Raw genomic sequence first — 23,119 nt, forward strand, 5'->3', positions numbered from 1 at the left:
GTCTTTATTTCCAGTCTCACACTTGCTCTTTTCTTTCATATGTCTTGCTCCTGTACTTTTGGCCATCTCTGCTCCAGGCTGTGAGCTCCTGGAAACTAGGGAACTCTTGGTCATTTTGTGCCCCACACAAGGGCACCTGGCAGAGAAGGAGTGCATGGTGCATAGTTGCTGAAGGAATATGTGTGACTATCTTGGCGCCCTCCTCCCTTTTAACCAGCTGGACTATGGAGGTGAATGCTACTGACAAGAGTTTAAAGTTGTATGTGTAACAGGGGGGACCACAAAGCCCTCTACGTGGCCCTCAGTGGGCATCAGTGATGCAAAAGCCTGTCTGCTCCTAGGTGACCAGCACTACAACTGTGGTCCTGGGCCTGCACACCCCTCAAAAACTGGTACCTTTATTTGGGTGTCCTCAACACAGAAGCTCTTCAGAGTCACAGGGGCATAGAGTAGAACATACAGGCTCCAGGGCAGTGCAGTGAAAGTGGCCCCAGAAGCTTCCTTTTCCCCACCGTTTTGTCCATCACTGTGGTGTCTCTTTGCTCGTCAGGGATGACCTCAGCCAAAACAATGATATCCCCACATTCAAATGAGGACCACGAGGCACCAACTAAGACTGGTCTTCTTCCTAGAACCCTGGCTCCGGGTCTGAGGCTCTGCCCCCTTGTGCTCACAAGACCTCGTTTCCCCAGCTAATCCCTCCTCTGAGGGACCTCCGTGAAGTGGAAAGCATTTTGCCAAACTCTCAGAACACAGTGGTCAGTGGTGGAGAACCAAGTTTCTCAGCAGTCTTTCCAAGCACTTGCAATCCGCCACGGCAAGCACACAATTTGTAGAGAAAGAAAGCCCTTCTCCCCTGCAGCACTGTCTACACTGCGGAATGGGGTGTGTGCTCAGCCTGGGTCTAGAAGATCAGAATGGTGGACTGTAAGACCCCAGGCCCTGTCCGCTGGAGAACACGAGGGAGATGGCCCACGCCCAGGCAGGACTATGGGAACTTGGAGAATCCCCCTCATTCTTTCGACCTCTGGACACACTGCCAGAGGGGTGGACGCCCCTGTTCCATGGCAGAGCTCTCTCCAACATCTTCTTGCTCTCCTCAACACTTACATATTGTTTTCTCTTCCCTAACCACCCTCGCATCATCCCCAGCTGTTAACCCTATTTCTATTTGTACATACATGTGTCTGCATGGAGATGCGGAGAGAGTAATGGCCCAAACTGAGCCGAGTTGGCAGGAATTCACCAGGATCTTAAGGGCTCTTATTTCAAAACCAAACATGATGGGAGGGACTGAGTACTGGCTTAGGGAGCTGGATTCCTCACTTTTATTCCGGCCTCTGCTCACATATGGTGTCCTAGACAAGTCCCTGCCTCTTTCTGGGCTTCAGTTTTCAAATTATATAAAGAGGGTTTCGATGCAGAGTTACATAGGCACGTGCACAGCCAGAAAGTTTCTCAGGCTCCAGCAACAGTAGATGGGTGGTTGACGTGAGTGAGCTCAGGCAGGCACAGGTACACAGGCCTCCTAACACGGGCAGATGTAGGCGGACATGTAGCAGGAGTGACCAAGATACCTGTCGATGTCCTAGCACAAGCAAGAGACAGGGCGCCTGTACCCCACCTCCCTGCACCAGCATGAACACTGGAAGAAGGGCTCTCCTCAAAGGTGAGCTCTGTCTGATGCCCCCACCTGCTGTGTCTAAAAGGTCCACATTCTCTGGAGCCCTAAGCACGAAGATCATTCACAGTGGAGTGGTTCCCAGCAAGTAAATTGGGGATGGAAGTGATATTTTCTTTGTAGAGGCTCAGGCCCTGGAAACACGCTCCCTGATTTGCCATACATTTTCCCTTTACAACTGAGTGGAATAAACCCAAGGAACATACCCGTAGTTGAAAGCACATGTTGTTGTTGGACAATCCACAAATCGAAGGTTGCTGGGTCCCTGAATCTCTTATTGGAAGAAAATCAACAAGCAGAATCATTTGCTATTTCAAAGCCTTTGTTGAGCTGTTATATGATGTGAGTGTAAGTTTATGAAAGGTTCAAACAACTGATATTTTCATGTATATCTGTTAAGCAGCTAATTTTAAAGTCTGTAACAAAAGTATGTTCTGAAGAAATTTTTTCAAGAAAAATTACTTTCCAAAGTCTGAAAACAGAAAATCCCACATGAAGTTCTGAAAGGATAAGTTTTAAAATGTAATTCATGAGTTTGTTTATTTAAGGAACTGATTTTGAATTTTGTAAATAATTTTGGATATTAGAAATGTGTATCTTAAATACATTATCATTTTGTTTTCTGATATTTTATATTTAACGTATTTTACATTACTTTCTTGTGCATAAAATATAATTGAATAAAGGTGGTCATAAGCAGAATGTTTTTTCTTGTTTCCTTAATTTTTGAGAGGATTTGCTAAATGAGGGAAAACACAGTTTGATTCCCTCCCTGACAAGCTCCAAGGTATGCCAGCTGTATTCCACTGCCTCAGATAGCTAACGGTTTCTTGGAATTAACTGTGGACTCATATTCTCAAATGAGGAAAAGTCCATAGATTTTCTACTCCCATCTTCTGTTTCAGTTATTTGTGTTTGTGATCAACTCTGTATATTACTATAGAGAATTTTATTCCAAGCAGAGGAGCTGTCCTCTGTGTCTAACAGGTTGAAGATCCAGTGGAGAATCTGATGATGGAAATTGGTTGCTCTTTTCTAGGGACCTGAAATTGATGCTGTCATTGTAGCATAGAATAGAGGTTATTATCATTTGGGGGGGGATGACCTAAAAACCAGATAACATGGCTCCAAAGAGTGGGGCACATCCCAGGCAAGAGAGCCGGCATGGCTTGAACAGAGCATCACCAGTGCCATCAGCAGAGAGTCTGAGGCACTGAGATTTTGAGTAATTTAGCATCCTGGCTGGGAGGGGCACATGTTCTCCAGTGAGTTCGATCATCCTACACTTCCCCCAAGGGCCTGCAGGGGGGGCACGAAGCCACTATGTCACAGGCGATGGGGCGCATGCGCAACTGCACCCGCACTCGATGGGCGGTCTTCCCTGAGGACGGAGTGGAGGTGCCATGGCGGTTGCGGGCCCGCGTGTGGGGCTGGCTGGTCTGCGGGAGGACGATGTTCCCCACCCGCGCCCCGGCCGGTGCAAAGGGGCTGTGCCCGTTACTCGACGCTCCGCGTCTTCCTTTCCGGCCGCCCCGCGCGGTGTATCCCCACCTTCTCAGGTAGCGTTCGATGTCGCTTGTTGTCCCTCGGATCCGGTCTCCGAGGGGCCGGCGGCGTGGAGGCTGTTCCCGGCGGGGCGTCTGTTCCAGACGCGGGGCGGTTGGCGGGAGGAGCTCCGCCCAAGGCGGAGCGCGGGAAGCGCGTGCCCTCGTGGGCGGCGCGGCTGGGCCCCGGACCCTCGGGCCGCGGGGAAGGAGCTGGGGCGCGGGCGACCGGGAGAGTTCACCGTCGCGGACTGACTCTGCTGCGTTTCCTCAGACGCCCCCGGAAGGTTGTAAAAATGTCCCCTTTTTTTAGCGGCCAAGAGAAATGTTTCCGCCCCTTGTCCTCAACCGCACGGAATTATCCACTTATTCCTTTGTTCAAAGACCTTAACTAACAGACTATACACGGATGATGTGCAGGTAACGTGGATCTAGTTTAAAACGTATTGAAAGAGTAAAAAAACAGGGCTTCCCTGGTAGCGCGGTGGTTGAGAGTCCGCCTGCCGACGCAGGGGACACGGGTTCGTGCCCCGGTCCGGGAAGATCCCACATGCCGCGGAGCGGCTGGGCCCGTGAGCCATGGCCCTGAGCCTGCGCGTCCGGAACCTGTGCTCCGCAACGGGAGAGGCCACAACAGTGAGAGGCCCGCGTACCGCAAAATAAAAATTAAAAAAAGAGTAAAAAAAACAGTGTAGTAAAACACACTATGTTAAGTTTTATACTTTAAACATGTCAGAATCAGAATTTATTGTATTTTACTTTTCCATCTTAAAGGAATAAAATTATTTGGAGCGTATTGTCAGCTATGGATCGGCACTTGCCTTCTACCTCGACAAGGATTAAATCAGGTGCTGGTGCAGCTGTTGCAGCCGCTGACCTTCAACACCCCCTGAAAGGAGTTCAGGGTGGAGAGCGGAAATAACGTGCTCTGTGCTCGGGGAAAGCTGGCAGGACAGCTCTTCAGAGAGTTAGATACTTTCAGGAGCTGATTTTATGAGCCCAGTCTTGTATCTCCTCGTGTCTAGAGAAGCACTGAAATCCTTCATGGTGACGTCACTAGCCAGAGCCTGCATGAGACGAGCAGAAACCTTCTGCAAAAATTATATGTGCTCGATTGCGTGTACTCCCCCTTCACCAAAATTACATATATACTGGCCTTCCCCCTGCCTCTTTGGAACAGTTTCTTGGAGCCATCTGAGATTCTGTCTCCCAGGATATAGTCTTTATTTTGCCCCCAATAAAACTTAACTCACAACTTTCATGTTGTGCTATTTTCTTTACGTCACCAATATTTATTATTTATTTATTTTTACAAATAATTCTTTTTTAAATTTATTTAATTTATTTTATTTTTGACTACATTGGGTCTTCGTTGTTGCATGGGCTTTCTCTAGTTGTGGCAAGCGGGGGCTACTCTGTTGTGGCGCACGGCTTCTCATTGCGGTGGCTTCTCTTGTTGCAGAGCACGGACTCTAGGTGCGTGGGCTTCAATAGTTGTGGCTCGCAGGCTTAGAGCGCAGGCTCAGTAGTTGTGGCTCACGGACATAGTTGTTCCGCTGTATGTAGGATCTACCCTGACCCGGGCTCAAACCCGTGTCCTCTGCATTGGGGGGTGGATTCTTAACCACTGCACCACCAGGGAAGCCCCACAATGAGCAATATTTAAGATGTAGTTCTTAGCTTTTTTCTCATTTTCAAGTCAAAATATTGCTGTGTTTGAAATTTTCTCATAATACAGTGACAGTCTTAAATATTTATACACATAAGCTCATTGAAAAATCTTCTGCAATATTCCAATGTGACTAGTATTATTAAAAATCATAATATTCATGTCAATACCAAATTTTTATAAGAATGTAATTTAAAAAATCGTGAATCACTTTTAGAAGTTCCAGGCACAGTGACGATTTTTAAAATACCAACCATTGCATACTTCATAAGACCATTTAAGATGAAATATATTAAAACTTAAAACTTCAACAGAATACTTAAAAGCTAAGACAGGGGCTGCTTTTTGTAAATTAAATACATTCATAGCAAATAAATTTTCTGCTAATAGAGAATATGAAGGTTTTTAGCTTAATGTTGTATAGCTCCATTCAAAAGGTGAAATTAGGATATCTATAATGTTATTTATTTTCAGCCTCTTTCCCATAAGAATTGATATTTCTATCTGTAGAATCTTCGTAGCTTATTCATTTACTTTTTATTTTGGTTTATTTTCTACAACAGAAAGCGTATTCCTATGTCTTGTTAAAGTTTTTATTCTCCTAACCTAGTTCAAGGTTACTTTCTGACATTGGTTGTAAACAAGGGGAGAGGCCTTATAATAAGCATGCGATTTTTCCTATAGTCAAGATGTTTTTCTTGGACGACTTTCTTTACAATTTCCACTTTGCTCACAATATTATCCCATTGTGAAAACTGCATAAAAATTTGTAATCTATTTATACCTAGATGCTTCTTATTTCACCACAGTGCATTTGTTAATATGATTTTACATTCAATATTAATATAACATAGTTGATTTTATTCATATATGCTAACATGTTTTATATAGGTACACACATATATGAATATTTGCTACATGCCATTCATTTGCATAGAATGATAGCTGATTGTATCTGATCTTTCTGACTGACAGTTGGATAGACTTATGTGTGTTTAAAGTACTACTTAGAACAGACATTAAAATATCACATCGTCTCGTTATACAGCATTTTAAAGGTCATATGTTAAATTGTGGGAGCAGAAATTTTGTCCATTAAGGTTAAGAAATGAGCAGGTCACAATTTTGGCATCGTCACGCTCAGTGGAGGAACATGGCTTCTACGTCTTCGTACATGTGCCACAGTTACACCTGTATAATATCTGTGAGCATGAGCATTTGTATGTCAACATTATCTTTTCCCAATATACTCGTAATTAGCTGAGGTATATCATATCTAGTTTTTCCTTTTACTTCAGTACAATCAATAAAGCTTTCTTTTGCAGTGATGGCATTTTTTCTTTTTTAACATGAAGGTACATTGTCATCTGACATATTTGTACATGGTGGGCTACTGCTCTTGTACAAAGCAAAGTACTTTCATTTCATATTTTCATCTGTATTCCAGATCTAACCTGATTTCTTAGGAGCATTAGGTACTTTTTTAAACTGTATTAAACACATAAGAACAGATCACTTTTTATCTTTACCTACCTCATGAGCTAAATGGATATAGACATTACAATAACATGTAAGTCTGACAAAATTGGGAAGCATTCCAGGGTTTGAGCTTCAAGTAATTTTATGTAATCTTCTAAGAGGCAATTTATTTCTGGCACATTATATGGCAACATCTACAATCACTTGCAAGTTTGTGTGCCATTTGGGCTTTCTGATATTGTCACTTTCAGCTATCCCCTAGGAACGGAGTTTGAATTTTTTTTTTTCTTTTTGCGGTACGCGGGCCTCCCACTGCTGTGGCCTCTCCCGTTGCGGAGCACAGCCTCCGGAAGAGCATGCTCAGCGGCCATGGCTCTCGGGTCCAGCCGCTCCGTGGCATGTAGGATCCTCGCGGACCGGGGCACGAACACGTGTCCCCTGCATCGGCAGGCAGACTCCCAATCACTGCGCCACAAGGGAAGCCCTGAATATTTTAAAAAACACTTCTGATTAGAAAATATCAGGATGAAACATTGAATTTTTGTGGTCACAACTCAGTTCTCATTATTCTAATGTAATATTTGAGTTGGCACATAATTTGATTTTGTTCCATTAGTATGAAATGTAAGCATGGAAACAAAATTTTTAAAAAGCATTCTTGGAATAAATGAACCAGTCACAATGAATTATTAGTTATTTTATTTTTATTTTATAAATGGGCTGTTTGAATATGTTCAGCCATGAAATGACATGTAGACTCACTTCTGAGTCCTGACAGACATCTCTGGTGAGTGACTTCTTAGAAAGTGACTCAGGATACAGCCATACCAGTAAAATGACTGCAGCCAAAAGAAAAAAAAACAAAAACTCCCAAATAACATAATATATAATAAATGATTATACACATGTGCATTCTTAATTTAACATAAAATATGTAAAATTGGTGTTATTGGAAATTTTCTACTATCATGGGTAATTTACTTCTCTCTGTTATAAATTCTATTTAACAAGATGAAACAGTACAACTAGGTGACAGGGGAAATTAATAGTAATTACTGGTAGGACAGTTTAAAAATAATATGTGTTAGAAAAAAATAAAAATTTGTTTAATACATTTTCATTTTAAAATTGTTTCAGATTTATAGAAAATTTGCAAGAATAGTGCAGGATTTCACAACTAGCCCAGACTCAGTTTCCTCTCTTATTACAGTTTCATGTCATTAGGGTACATTTTTACAGTTAATGAACTAGTGTTGACACCTGATTATTAACTATAACCCACACTTTTTTCAAATTTTCGTAGACTTACCTTTTTCTCTTCTAGGATTGCATTCAGGATATCTCACCCTCATTCCATTTAGCTGCTATTTCTCTTTAGGACACTGTTAGTTGTTATAGTTTCTGAGACATTTCTTGTTTTTGATGACCTTGACAGTCTCGAATTGGGATTTACCTGTTGTTTCCCTCGTGATTAGCCTGGGGTTATGTGTTTCACTTCGTATCAAGGGCACATGCTCTGCAGATGACTTACTACTGTTGATGTTGCCCTTGATCACCTGGTTGAGGTGGAGTTTGTCAAGTTCCTCACTGTAACATCAAACTTTTCTCCCTTCCATTCGGTGTGTACCGTTTGGAAGGATGTCACTGCGTGCAGGACACAATTAGGGAGTTGGGAAGTTATGCTCCACCTTTCTGATAGTTAAACATCTATCTCTATTATTTGGGATTTTGCCTGAGCGATTCCTACACTCCCATATTTATGTATCTGTTTTTTCCAGAAATAATAGCCAGTAAGTTTATGAAATGATGCTCCATCTCAGAAGGATCAGAGAGATGCTGGGTCCAAACATCTGTGCCTTGAATACTGTCCAGCACATAGTCTTGCTCAGTAAATACCTGTGAATAAGACTTAAAAGATATGAGGGAGGGCATACATAGTGTGCATAGGTGGCAAAAGCAGATTCCAGGCAGAGGGGAGAGCAAGGTAAAATGCTGTAAAGAAGGAACATGGCTGGCTTGTTTGAGGAAAGTTGGGAATGCTGGGTGGTTGAAGTTAAGTGAGCAAGGGATAGAGCCCTTGGTGTTGTCAACAGATTGTCGGCCATTTAAAGAGCATTGGCTTTTACTCTGTGTGAAATAAAGGACCAGGTTGTAAGCAGAGGAGGGCTATCATCTGACTTCCTCTGGCTGCTGTCCTACCAACTGACTGAAGGGGCAAAAGCAGAATTGGGGCGCCAATTAGGAGACTGCTGTAGTAACCAAGGTGGGAGCTCAGGCACGTTGTTAGCCCTGGTGATGGAGACCAGTTGTCAGATATTCGTTGTGGTTTTGCAGGTACAACTGGGGCCAGACACATGGATATGACGCAAGGTTCTTCACTCAGAAACGCCCGTGCTTTGTTTCATGCTCTTGTGGCCATCTTGAAATTCTTATTTTTTTTTTCTCCTCTAGACTTATTGAGACATAATTGATATACAGCACTGTGTAAGTTTAAGATGTACATTGTGGTGATTTGATACATATATATAATGTGAAATGATTACCGCAATAAGGATTCTTCCATAAACTCACATCATTAACTTTTTTGTGTGGTAAAATTTTTGAGATCTACTCCCTTAGCAACTTTCAAATATATAATACAGCGTTGTCAGCTATGGCCACCATAATGTATGTTAAAGTTCCCAGAACTTACTCACCTTAAAAGTGGAAGTTTATACTCTTTGATGCAACGTATGATTTGCAGATATTCTCTCCTAATCTGTATGTAGACTTTATATATATATATATATAAAGCTTTTTAGTTTGATATAATCCCATCTGTTGGTTTTTACTTTTCTGGCTTATGCTTTTGGGATCATATGCCCAAACCAGTGTTAAGTAGATTCTTCTTTATGTTTTCTTTTGGAGTTTTATAGTATCTGGTCTTATGTTTCAGTCTTCAAATTAATATTTGTGAGTGGTATAAGATAGGTGTCCAGTTTCATTTTTCTGTATGTGGTTTTCCAGTTTTCCCAACAGAATTTGGTGAAGACACTATCCTTTCCCCATTCAAAATTGCATTAAAACGAATAAATATTTAGAAATAAACTTAACGAAGGAAATGAAAAATTTGTCCTTTGAAAACTACAAGACTTTGATCAAAAAAAATTGAAGAAGACAAAACAAGTGGGAAGATATACAGTACTGTGTTCTGTGATCAGAAGAATTATTGTTGTTAAAATGTCCATACTACCCAAAGACATCTATAGGTTCAATGCAATCTCTATCAGAATTCCAACAGCATCGTTTACAGATATAGAGAAATCAATTTTAAAATTTTGTACGTGACCACAGGAGACCGCAAATAACCAGAGCAATCCTGAGAAAGAACAAATTGGGAGTCATCACACTTCCTGATTTAAAATTATATTACAGGGGCTTCCCTGGTGCTGCAGTGGTTAGGAATCCGCCTGCCAATACAGGGGACACAATTTCAAGCCCTGGTCTGGGAGGATCCCACATACCACGGAGCAACTAAGCCAGTGCACCACAATTACTGAGACTGTGCTCTAGACACCATGAACCACAACTACTTAACCCATGTGCCACAACTACTGAAGCCCGCGTGCCTAGACCCCATGCTCTGCAACAAGAGAAGTCACCACAATGAGAAGCCCATACACCACACTGAAGAGTAGTCCCCACTCGCTGAAACTAGAGAAAGCCCGCGCGCAACAGCAAAGACCCAGCACAACCAAAAATAAGTGAATAAATAAGTAAATTTATTTTAAACAAAAAGAAACAATATTAAAATCCTGTAGTTACACGACACTATGATATTGGCACTAAAATACACACATAGACTAAAGGAACAGAATAGAGAGCCCAGAAGTAAACCCCAGTGTATAAGTTACTAATATTTGAGATGGGAATAAAGCACACCCACTGGGCAGGATAGTCTCTTCAACAAATGGTACTGGAACAACTGGATACTACTTATAATTTTGGGAGGAACCTCCATACTGTTTTTCATAGTGGCTGTATTAATTTACATCTCTACCAACAATGCACAAGGATTTTCTTTTCTCCATGTTCTTTCAAACACTTGTAATCTCTTGTGTTTTGGCTGTAGCCATTCTAAAAGGAGTGAGATGATCTCGTGATTTTGATTTTAATTTCCCTGATGATTAAAGACATTGAACACTTTTTCATATATCTGTTGGACATTTGTATGTCTTCTTTGGAAAATATATCTATTCAGATCCTTTCTCCATTTTTAACCAGTTGTTTTTTGTTTTGTTTTGCTTTTGCGTGTGGTTTTATTTTTTTCTGAACAGAAGGTGTTTTAGGTTTTCTTAGTCCCATTTTATTTTTGCTTTTGCTTTGTTGCCTGTCCTTTGGGGTCATAACCAGAAAATCACTATTCCCAAGACCAAGGTCAAGGAGATTTTCCCCCAGGAATTTTTTAGGTGTTTTATGGTTTCAAGTCATATATGTTTGTCTTTAATCTCTTTTGAGTTAATTTTTGTGAGTAGTGTGAGATAGGGGTCCAATTGAATTCTTTTACATTCATTAGACTGTACCAGTTTACATTTCCACCAAATATACACACAAGTTGCCTTTTCTTCACATTCTCACAAACATTTGTTTTTTCTTCTCATTTTTATAATAGCCATTCTAACAGGTGTGAGCTGATGTATCATTGTGGTTTTGATGATTATTGATGTTGAGCATCTGTTCATGTACCTGTTGGCCATCTGTATGTCTTTTTTGGGGAAAAATGTCTTTTCAAGTCCTTTAGCCCATTTTTTATTTAATTTTTGACTGCTATTATTTTATGTTACTTCTTATATATTTTGAATATTAGCCCCTTATCAAAAAAATGGTTTGCACATATGTTCTCCAGTTCTGTAGATGCTTTTTAGTTTGCTGATTGTTCATTTTGCTATGCAAAGTTTTTCGTTTGTTTGCTGTTCCACTTTTTTTTTTTTTTTTTTTTTTTTTGCTTTTGTGGCTCCCTCATTTGGTATTATATCCGAAAAATATTTGCCAAAACTATATTGAGGAACTTGTTCTTTATGCTTTCTTCAAGTAGTTTTACAGCTTTAGGTCTTATATTTAAGCCTTCAGTCCACTTTGAGTTAATTTTTGTGAGTGGTACAAGAAAGGGGTCCAATTGTATTCTTCTGTAGGTTGTTATCCAGTTTTTTTTCAGCACCATTTATCGAAGAGACTGTATTTCCCCTACTGCAGCTCCTTGGCTCCCTTGTCAAATATTTGTTAACAGTAAATGACTGGTTTTATTTCAGTGCTCTTGATTCTGTTTCATTGGATAAAGTCTCTATTTTTTGCCAGAATCTATTGTTTTGATTACTATAGCTTTGTAATAAAGTTTGAAGTTAGGAATTGTGATGCCATTAGATTTGTTCTTCTTTGACCAGGTTGATTTGGCTATTAGTGGTGTTTTGTGGTTCCATACAAATTTTAGGGTTGTTTTCTCTTTCTGTGAAAAAATCATTGGAATATTGATAGAGATTGCACTGAATGTATAGACAGCTTTAGGTAGTATAGATATTTTTACAATATTCTTCTGTTTCATAACCATGGAAATGTTCTTCATTTATTTGTATCTTCAGTTTTTTCACCAGTGTTTTGTCATTTTCAGTGTATGGATATTTTACCTACTTGGTTTAATTTATTCCTAAATGTTTTATTTATTTCTGATGCCATTTTAAATATGATTGCTTTTTACATTTCTTTTTCAAATTGTTGTTAGTATATAGAAGTACAATTGCTCTTCACATGTTGATTTTGTATCTTGCAACTTGACTGAATTTGTCTATAATTAGTAATACATTTTTTTGGAATCTTTGGGATTTTCTCCATATAAGATTACATTAAATGCAAACAGAAATAGCTTTACTTCATCCTTTTCAATTTGTATTTCTTTTATTTAGTTTTCTTGCCTAACCGCTCTGGCTATGACTTCCAGTATTATGCTGAAAAGGAGTGGTGAGAGTGCACAAAACTTATTTTGTTTATATTTTTAGCAGAAAACCTTTCAAGCTTTCACCATTGATTTTAATGTCTGCTGTGAATTTGTTCATTATGACTTTTATTGTGTTGAGGTACATTCTACGTATAGCAATTTGTTAAGTATTTTTTTATCATGGAAGGTTCTTTAATTATTTCACATTCTCTTTCTGTATCTATTGAGATAACCATATGATTTTCATATTTCATTCTCTTAATGTGGTACATCACATGTTTGAATTACATACGTTGAATTACCCTTGCATTCTAGGGATAAATTCCACTTGATCATGGTGTATGATCCTTTCAATATACTGTTGAATTTTGTTTGCTAGTATTTCACTGAGAATATTTGCATCTATATTAGTAATACTTGACAGTTGTTTGTTTTTTTTTTTCTTGTAATGTTCTTATCTAGCTTTGGTATCAGGATAATGCTGGACTCATCAAATGAGTTTGGGAATGTACCTCAGAGTTTTTTTAGAAAACTTTGACATGGAGTTGTTTTAATTCTATTTAAATATTTGGTTGAATTTCCCAATGGAAATTGGAAAATTTCCATCTGGTCCTAGCCTGTTGTTTTTTGTTTGTTTGTTTGTTTTTTGTAAATCTTTTATTACTGATACAATCTTTTCACTCATCATTGGTCTGTTTGGTTTGTCTATTTCCTCATGATTCAGTTTTGGTATTTTTTATGTTGCTAGGAATTCATTTCTTCTAAGGTATCAAACTTGATGGTATATATGTGTTGATGGTCACCTCTCATGAGCTGTGGTATTTTTGTTGCATCAGTTGTAATGTCTCCTTTTTCATTTCTGATTTTATTTGAGTATTCTCTTTTATTCTTCATTAGTATAGCTGAAAGGTTAATTTTGTTTTCATTTCAAAAACCACCTCTTGCATTGATGTTTTCTATTGTTTGCATGGTCTCTGTTTTATTTCTGTTCTCTTATCTCTTATTTCATTGCTCTGCTACTTGTGAGCTTAGTGGTTTTTCCTTTGTTTGCTAGTCTCGTGAGAAGTAAGATTGTTTACTTGTGATCTTTCTTTTTTCTTATTGTAGGCATTTGTTTCAATAAACTCTCTTATTACTGTTTTTCTTGCAGCCCATAAGTTTTAGCAAGTTGTGTTTCAATTTCCTTTTAAGATTGTTTTTAAATTTCAAAGACATTATTGTAAAGGTGTTGTAATTTTCCCCCCAGTTTTATTGAGATATAATTGAACACAGTACTATTTAAGTTGAAAATGCACATTATAATGATTTGACTTCCATATATTGTGAAATTGTTATTGCAGTAAGATTAGTTAACATACATCGTCTTATATAGATGCAAGAAAAGAAAAATAAGGAAAATATATTTTCCTGTGATGAGAACTCTTAAGATCTACTTGCTTAACAGCTTTCAAATATACCATATGGCAGTGTTAACTCTATTCATCATGTTGTATATAATATTCTCAATACTTATTTATCCTATAGCTGCAAGTTGGTACTTTTGGACTTCATCAAATTCTGCCTCTTCTCACCTCCCTCCTCTGGTAACCAAAAATCTGACCTTTTTCTATGAGTTGTGTTTGTGTGTGTGTGTGTGTGTTTTTCACATATAAGCTTGGTCTGACTTCTCTCACTTAGTGTAACGCCCTCAAGGTCCATCCATATTGTCACCAATGGCAAGATTTCCTTCTTTCTTATGGCTGAATGTTACTCCATTTTCTAAATATATCACAAGGTTTATATCCACTCATCTGTTGATAGACACACGTTTTTTTCCATGTCTTGGCTATTGTAAACACTTTTGCTATGAACATGGAAGTGCAGATATCTCTTCAACATAGTGTTTTTAATTCTTTCAATATATTTCTATAGATGAAAATGCTGGACCATATGGTAGTCGTATTAAATTTTGAGGGCCTTCTCTAGTGTTTTCCATAGAGGCTGAACCAATTCATAAGACAAGCAAAAGCACAAAAATCATCCCTTTTCTCCACATCTTTGCTAGCATTTGCTAGCAGATATCTTGTCTCTTTGATGAATTCCATTCTAACAATCCTGAGGTGATATCTCATTATGGTTTAGATTTAATTTCCCTGATGTGTAATGACGTTGAACACATTTTCATGTATTTGTTGTACATTCACATATCTTCTTTGAAAAAATGTCCGTTGGAGTCTTTGCAACAGGTTTTAATTGGCTTAATTTATTTTGTGTTACTGAGTTCTATGATGTATTTTGGATATCAACCCCTTATTTGGTGTAAGGTTTGCAAATATTATTTTTGATTACATAGGCTCTTTTCGTTATTTATTTATTTTATCTTGTTGTGTAGCAGATTTTTAGTTTGATATTGTTCCACGTGTTAGTTTTTTTAATTGTTGCTTGTGCTTAAGGTATCATCAAAAATAATATTAAAGACCTGTGTTAAAAAGATTTTTACTGTTTTCCTCCAGGAAGAAAAGCCTCCCGTCTTACAGTTGTCTTTACCTTATCTTATTTCTATTTAATTGTCATGAGTGGTGTTAGACAGGAGTCTAGTTTTATTCTTTTGCATATAACTATGCAGTTTTCCAAGCACTGTTTAATGAAGAGATTATCTCTCCACCGAATGTTCCTGACTGTCTTATCAAATATTAGTTGACCTTATATGCATGGGTTTATATCTGGATTCTCAGTTCTATTCCATTGTTGTGTATGCCTTTCTACATGACAGTACCATACTACTTACATTACTATAGCTTTATAATACAGTTTGATATCATGGAATGTGATACCTCCAGGTTTGCTGTTCTTTCTCATAGTCACATTGCATATACAAGTTCTTTTGTGATTCCTCATACATTTCTCTGTTGTTTTTTTCTACTTTAAAAAATGCCATTGGATTTTGATAGGAATTGCATTATATCCATAGATGGCTTTGGGTGGTGTGGACATTTTAAAAATATTAATTCTTCCAATCATGAACAAGGGATAACTTTACGTTTATTTCTGTCTTTTCCAATTTTTTCATCAGTGTATTGTAGCTTGTATTGTAGATATCTTTCATCTCCTTAGATAAATTTATTCCTTATTGTTTTATTAGTTTGGATGCTCTTATAAATAGAATGGTTTTCTTTTTTCAGTTCATTGTTAGTATATACAAATATGACTGATTTTTGCATTTTAAGTTTTTATTCTGCAACTTTACTCATTATGTTGATTAGTTTTAACAGGTTTTTGGTGAAGTTTTTCAGAGTTTCTATATATAAAATCATGTTATCTTAAAATAGACACATTTTTACCTCTTAATTTCCAGTTCTGATGCCTTTCATTTCTCTTCTTTGACTGATTGCCCTGGCTAGGACTTCCATTTCTATGCTGAATGAGTGATGAGAGTGGACTCCCTTGTCTCGTTTCTGATATTAGAGAAAAAGTTTCACATTTTCACTCTTGAGTGTGCTTTGAACTGTGACCTTGTCATATTTGGCCTTTTAAAAAAATTATTTACTTTTGGCTGCATTGGGTCTTTGTTGTTGCATGCGGGCTTTCTCTAGTTGCAGTAGGTGGTGGCTACTCTTCGTTGTGGTGCGTGGGCTTCTCATTGCAGTGGCTTCTCTTGTTGCAGAGCATGTGCTCTAGGCATGTGGGCTTCAGTAGTTGTGGCACACAGGCTCAGTATTTGTGGCTCACGGGCTCTAGAGCGCAGGCTTAGTAGTTGTGGTGCACGGGCTTAGTTGCTCCTTGGCATGTGGAATCTCCCCAGACCAGGGCTTGAACCCATGTCCCCTGCATTGGCTGGCAGATTCCTAACCACTGCGCCACCAGGGAAGTCCCGATATTTAGCCTTTATTATGTTGAGTTACATTCATTTTATACCTAACTTATTAAATGCTTTTTCTGTGCCTATTGATATTATATTTTCCTTTTGTTCTATTAATATGATGCATCCCATTTATTTGATATGCTAGTATTTATTCAGAATTTTTAAACCTATATTCATCAGTGTTATTGGCCTGTAATTGGCAGTGTCCATTTCAGATTATTATATCAAAGTAATGCTGGCCTTGTAAAATGAGTTTGGGAGCTATTCCTCCTCATTCATTTTTTTCTCTTTCTCTTTTGAAGACTTTTAGGATTGGCATTAATGCATTAAATATTTGGTAAAATTTACCAATGAAGCCATTTGATCTTGAGTTTTTCTTCATTTGAAGAGTTTTGATTACTGATTTAGTTTCCATACTACTAATTGCTTCATTTAGATTTTCTCTTTCTTCCTAATTCACTTTTGGTAGGTTGTATGTTTCTAAGAATTTTTTCCATTTATCTAGGTTGCCCAGCTTGTTAGCATGTAGTTGTTCAAAGTAACATGTTATCCTTCTTATCGCTGCAGTAGAGTTGTAATGTTTTCTCTTTTATTTATAATTTTGTTGATTTGGGTCTTCTCTCCTTTTCCTTGGTTAGTCTAGCAAAAGGTTCGAAATTTTATCTTTTAATGAACCAACTCTTAGTATCACTAATCTTTTCTGTTGTTTTCCTCTATCTCTATGACATTGATTTCTGCTGTAATCTTTATAATTTTCTTGCTTCGCTAGTTTTGGGCTCAGTTTGTTCTTTTTCCAGGTCCTTGAACAGAAGAGTTAGGTTTTTTATTCGAGATATTTCTTAACTCGTAAGGTAGGCATTTGTTGCAATAAACCTCTCTCTTAACGCTCCTTTTGCTGCATCCCATAGCCTTTAGTATACTATGTTTCCATTTCACTTTGTCTCAAAATACTGTCTTATTTCTTCTTAAATTTATTCTTTGATAAATTAGTTGGTCAGGAGAGTGTTGATCAATTTTTTGTATTCATTAGTGTTCCAGTTTTCATCGTGTTATTGATTTCTAGTTTAATAATATGCTCAGACAATATACTTGGTATAATTTAAGTCTTCCTGAGATCACTAAGGTTTGATATGTGGTTTATCATGCGGTCTTTTCTAGAAAATATTTTTTCTGCACTTGAGAAGACTGTGTATTCAGCATATGTTGGATAGAATGCTCTGTATATGACTCTTAGGATCATTTGGCCTTTAATGTTGTTCACATCAACTGATTTTTTTTAATTGAAATATAGTTGAGTTACAATGTTGTATTAATTTTTGCTGTATAGCAAAGTGTCTCAGTTATACACATATATACATCTGTTTTATATTCTTTTCCATTATGGTTTATCTCAGGATATTGAATATCCTGTTCCCTGTGCTATACAGTAGGACATTGTTTTTTATCCATTATATATGCAATAGTTTGCAGTTACTATCCCCAAACTCTCAGTCCATCGTTCCCCAACCCCCTCCCACTTGGTAACCACAAGTCTGTTCTCTATGTCTGTGAGTCTGTTTTGTTTCGTAGATAGGTTCATTTGTGTCATATTTTAGATTTCACATATAAGTAATACCATATAGCATTTGTATTTATCTTTATGGCTTACTTCACTTAGTATGTTAATCTCTAGTTGCATCTATGTTGCTGCAAATGGCATTATTTCATTCTTTTTATGGCTGAGTAATATTCCATTGTATATATGTACCACATCTTCTGTATCCATTCATCTGTTGATGGACATTTAAGTTGCTTTTATGTCTTAGCTATTATAAATAGTGCTACTGCAAACATTGGGGTGCATGTATCTATTTGAATTATCGTTCTCTCTGGATATATGCCCAGGAGTGAGATTGCAGGATCATATGGCAACTCTATTTTTAGGAACCTCCATACTGTTCTCCATAGTGGCTGTGTCATTTTATATTCCCACCAAGAGTGCAGCAGGGTTCCCTTTTCTCCACACCCCCTCCTGCATTTGTTATTTGCAGACTTTTGATGCTGGTCATTCTGACTGGTGTGAGGTTGTAGCTCATTGTAGTTTTAGTTTGCATTTCTCTAATAATTAGTGATGATGGGCAACCTTTCGTGTGCCTATTGGCCATCTGTATGTCTTCTTGGGAGAAATGTCTGTTTCAGTCTTCTGCCCATTTTTTGATTGGTTTGTTCGGTTTTTTGTTATTGAGTTGTATGAGCTGTTTGTATATTTTGGAAATTAAGCCCTTGTTGGTCGCATCATTTGGAAATATTTTCTCCTAGTCGGTATGTTGTCTTTTCATTTTGTTTATGGTTTCTTTTGCTGTGAGTAAAGTTATAAGTTTGAGTGGGTCCCGTTTGTTTATTTTTGCTTTTATTCCTATTGCCTTGGGAGACTGACCTAAGAAAACACTGGTACACTTTATATCAGAGAATGTTTTGCCTATGTTCCCTTTCACGTGTTTTATGGTGTTATGTGTTATATTTAAGCCTTTAAGCCATTTTGAGTTTTTTTTTTTGTATGGTGGGAGAGTGTTCTAACTTTATTGATTTGCATGAACGAACTTTTCCAACACCTCTTGCTGAAGAGACTGTCTTTTCCCCCATTGTCTATTCTTCATCAGAGATGAATTGACCGTGGGTCTGTGGGTTTATTTCTGGGCTCTCTATTCTGTTCCATTGACCCATATGTCTGTTTTTGTTCCAATACCAGGCTGTTTTGATTAGCATTGTAGCATTGTCTGAAGACTGGGAGGGTTATGCCTCCTGCTTTGTTCTTTTTCCTCAGGATTGCTTTGGCAATTCTGGGTCTTTTATGGTTCCATATACATTTTAGGGTTATTTCTTCTACTTCTGTGAAAAAATGTCATGTGTAATTTGCTAGTGATCATATTAAACCTGTAGACTGCTTTGGGTAGTACGGACACTGTCATTTTAAACAGCTGCAGCCTGTTCTCACTGTCAGTGGAAGCAGCTCCCCTCTGGACGCAGGTGTCCATGCAGGGCTCTTAGAAATAAGACAGACAACATCACCCACGTGGACTCTTCATACACACCTCTGACCACTGTGCCTTTGCTTTCTAGAAGTAACCTCCTTATTCAAGTGGGTGGCATCTGGGTATGCGGCAGCCAACACCCTCCAGGAAGAGTCGGTGCCCCTCCTATCAATGGGGAATGAGTGGTCCTGTGCCTCATTCCCACCAAGGTTTCCAGTTTCAGGAGTTTGGGGAGCTTTTGTTTTGCTGCTTTAGTGGATGAGAAATGACACGTAACCCATTGTCTCCTTTTCACTTCTCTTCTGATGAGTGAGGCTGGACTTTCATCACTTTCAGTTATTTCCAGAATGCAGCCACTTTTCCCAGTTCTGGGGGAGACCACTGAACATGCCTTCCTCGGTGTTCCCAGCCACAGACTGTGATCCACATGCAGCGAGGAAACTCCACTCTTTGTGCAAGTACCAAGTAGCTAGCGACTGGCTTCTGACCAACAGAATATAGCAAATCAGGGGAGGTCAGTGTTAAGATTCATTGACAGAACTTCTGTCACTTACATCTCACTTGCTGCATCCTGTGTTCTCTCTCTGTTTCTGTCTGTCTCTCTCTTTTATCCCTGGACCTGGGGAAGCCTGCATGGGTGTTACTAGGTGCCATATGGAGAGGCCCACATAGGAGAGAACACAGGGAAGTCCCAGGCCTCCAGGCAGAGGCACTAGGCTCTCAGCTCAGACTGCATCCTGCCAGTACCCATCTCAGTGAGTCTGGGAACAAATCCTCCCCTGTGGAGCGACAGCTGAGACCTCAGCCCCAGCTTCATAGAGACCTTGAGTCGAGGGCACCCAGCTAAGTGCTGTGGGAGCTCAGGAGTAGCTAGGTGTATGTATTTTGTATGTTGGGAAACCCTCCATAATGATCTGCAGTAAATCAGACAATCTTTAGCATAGAGCAGGTCTACTCAATGTTATGTAGAAACAACCACAAAGATAATGCATATTAATAAAGGTAATAAAATGGACTAAAAACAATAATAGTGAGAATTATGATGATATTACCATTACTACTGTTAAAGAGAAAAATAAACATAGAAAGATTGCAGATTTGCGTACAGACTCCTCTAAGTAAATTTCAGGGTACCTATATCAGATGTCCTCTGAGATATTGTAGAGTCAGAATGCTAGGTTTGCACAAAGAAATTTGTTCTGAGAGGAGAAAACAAGCAGGTGATCCTGGGTCAGCAGGGAGGATGATATATTAGCACAAACAGTGCAGGGGCTCCCTGGGGGACTTAGAAAAAGAAATGGTTACTTGAGCAGGCAAGTCACCATCTCTATATCTGCCAGTGCTGCACCAGCTTTTCCTGGACCCCTGAGTGAATTTAGAACATGTCCCCAGGTTCAGGCATGCCAAGGATACTCCCCTTACTTCTCACTTATCACAATGTCAGCTCCTGGTCTGACTTTACTAATTCAGAGGACTGGACTCCAGGAGCGACACCTTCTCCAGCCTTCCCAGGAGACATGATATTAGTTCCTGGCACAGAGTTGAGGTGGAAAATCCTGTGCTGAGTCTGGCGGGACAAGGGTGTCTTCCAGGGCTCTTGCACTGGCACCACTTTCTGGTCACTTAAGAGGACTTAAACATTGTTCTAGAGGCTCAAGAAAGTCAAGAGTGTCCTCCCTGGGGCTCACTTACCAGTAACAGCTGTCTCTTCCTCCACTGGGTAAGTCTGAGTATCTCAGGAGGCTCTCTGACCCACAAGTACCCATAAGTACAGCAGGAACCAGGAAGCACCATGTGTATGTAAGTCTGTTGAAAACCCTCCACAATACTCTTCAGTAAATTAGATACATTCATGAGCAGAGAAACTTAAGAAATGCAATAACAACAATAGTGATAAATAATAATATCAATAGTGATTACAATCATAAAGATATTAATTGTACTACTACCAATCATAATACTAATAAACTTAAGGACTGAGGGATTATAGACTTCCCTAATTGAATGACAAGTTTCCTGGGGTATTTTGGAGTCAGAGTCTTAGGTTAGCAGCCAAAATTGTAGGTTTGCATAGTGAAGGTATAAATAGAGCAAAACTAAACAGCAGCAGGTAAAAGAAATCCATGGGAGGGCGTGGGCTGACTTAAGTCTCATATTCCAAGCCCAGAGGAGAGAACTATGTAGAAGAGAAATGTTGATCCTGGGCTTTCCTGACACATGGAGCCAGCAAATCTCATGAGTTCTGACGACTGGTGTCTGCAGCTCTAACCCGGGAAAGAAAAGCAGGACTCCAGGTACACGTTCAATACGTGAAAAAAACACGTAAAATTTACATGGAGCTTCAGCTCTATCTCTATCCCCACTGCCTGTCAATTGAAAAAGTGACAGATCAGGGCTATTGATTGCCTTTTGATGCACCTACAGACTTGCCTGGAATTGGGAGGAGAATATTACTTATGAATTTGCATGTAAAATTTTTATAATAACCTATTTGGAAGTTGAATTACCACTTTCTTGGGAAATTGATAGGTTATTTTACACAACACCTCATATGCTCCCTTTAGTAACATTTTTTCACAATATATATATTTCTGAATATGTATGAAAGGCACATGCCGTATCAGCCCAGAGAAGCCATTGACGGGGCTTTAGAGATCACTGACCTTTGAGAACGTGTTTGTAGAACTCATTCATAAAGAGTAGGAACTGCTGGACATATTGCAGAGAAAGATGTACACAGATGTGATGCTGGAGGACGCCCGTTGTCTCATCTTTTGAGTGCGTCTCTCAATATTTATTTACTTCCTTATGCATGTCTTATTGAGATAGGCTCTGCAGCTTCCACATATGCTGCTGCACTCTTGTCCCTGACTCATGCTTCTGTAGCACTTAGAGCAACCTGGAACGAATGTGTTCCTTTACTAATCACAGCACATGTGCCCCTTCATGGAGATACAGTCTCCATTACCACAATCGCAAGTATTCCTTACTAGTCTGCCACCAACACGCAGAATAATGCTGGACACAGATATGGGCTATTTTATCTAACAGACAAGTGACTTTATGTTGCTAAGTAATTCTTCTGCTCGGGGGACTACCATGAGGTTTGAACACAGCAAAAAACACATAACACCTTGTATCCCCCTTTCTACATGAACTCCAAGTAATAATCTCATGGGTCTTATGTTTATTGGATTCTGTTAGAAAACAGTGTTAACCACATTATGAAAACGTTGCTTCCTTCCTGGCTGAGACGTCTAAGCAGCCTGCAGCCTGTCTTTCTTCTTGGGCAAGAACAGCAGCAGCCAGAGACTTTTACTGTCTTTGAGTGAAGTGTCGGGTGACAACCTTCAGTGTTTCCCCCCTTCAGGGTGCTCGAACCTGGGCTGCCATTGATGCCCCCACACTTGAGCCTTGGCATGTTGTCCTGCGCTTGCATTGCATGCACTGTTCTCAGCACAGAACTTTAAATCCATCTAGCATTTCCCACACGTACCAGGGCATCCGCTCTGCAAAAGAGATATAATTTCCCAGTTGGAGCAAGAAGAGTAGGTGTGGAGGGAAGAGGAGGGTTTCCCCAGGCTGGGGTCCAAGTCAGCTCCAGACACATGTGCTCTGTGTGGGGAGGGAGCAGGACACTTGGAATGTCAACTGGAGGTGGCTCGACTAAAGGATATTTTTAGAAATGTATGTGAAGCCATTGAGTCAAATTATCCAGATTCTGTCATTATGCATCACACATCAATTTCTCTTCACGTTTCCCCCTGTACTTTTCACCTCAGAGAAGCAAAATTCCTGTCCACGTGGGAGTTAAAATTTCATGTTTTTCTCTTTGCCACGGTCTCTTTAATAATGTTTCCTCTCATATTCTCTGTAGCGTCTGAATTTATTTTACTTTTCTGTTACCTAAACACTGAACATCTTAT

General features: G+C 39.2%; 1 protein-coding gene across 25 annotated transcripts in view; it reads left to right on the forward strand.

Annotated features, from left to right (window-relative positions):
* The first annotated feature begins 3,050 nt into the window (after positions 1-3,050).
* LOC109552882 (uncharacterized) overlaps positions 3,051-23,119 on the forward strand; it is a 53,103-nt gene continuing 33,034 nt past the window's right edge. For 21 of the 25 annotated variants that reach the window (XR_012329539.1, XR_012329538.1, XR_012329540.1 and 18 more), the window contains exon 1: positions 3,051-3,240. Coding sequence is in view for 2 of the 25 variants with exons in the window: in XM_073799828.1 (XP_073655929.1) it covers positions 3,085-3,240 (156 nt within the window). In the remaining 23 variants the exon portion in view is untranslated. Of the gene's footprint in view, positions 3,241-3,538; positions 3,646-3,999; positions 4,485-19,529; positions 19,708-23,119 lie in introns of those variants that run through there. The other 4 variants (XR_012329555.1, XR_012329541.1, XR_012329542.1 and 1 more) reach the window with 4 other exon arrangements.

This window comes from Tursiops truncatus, unplaced genomic scaffold, assembly GCF_011762595.2.
Source record: "Tursiops truncatus isolate mTurTru1 unplaced genomic scaffold, mTurTru1.mat.Y mat_scaffold_39_arrow_ctg1, whole genome shotgun sequence".
NCBI classification, from domain to species: Eukaryota; Metazoa; Chordata; class Mammalia; order Artiodactyla; family Delphinidae; genus Tursiops; species Tursiops truncatus.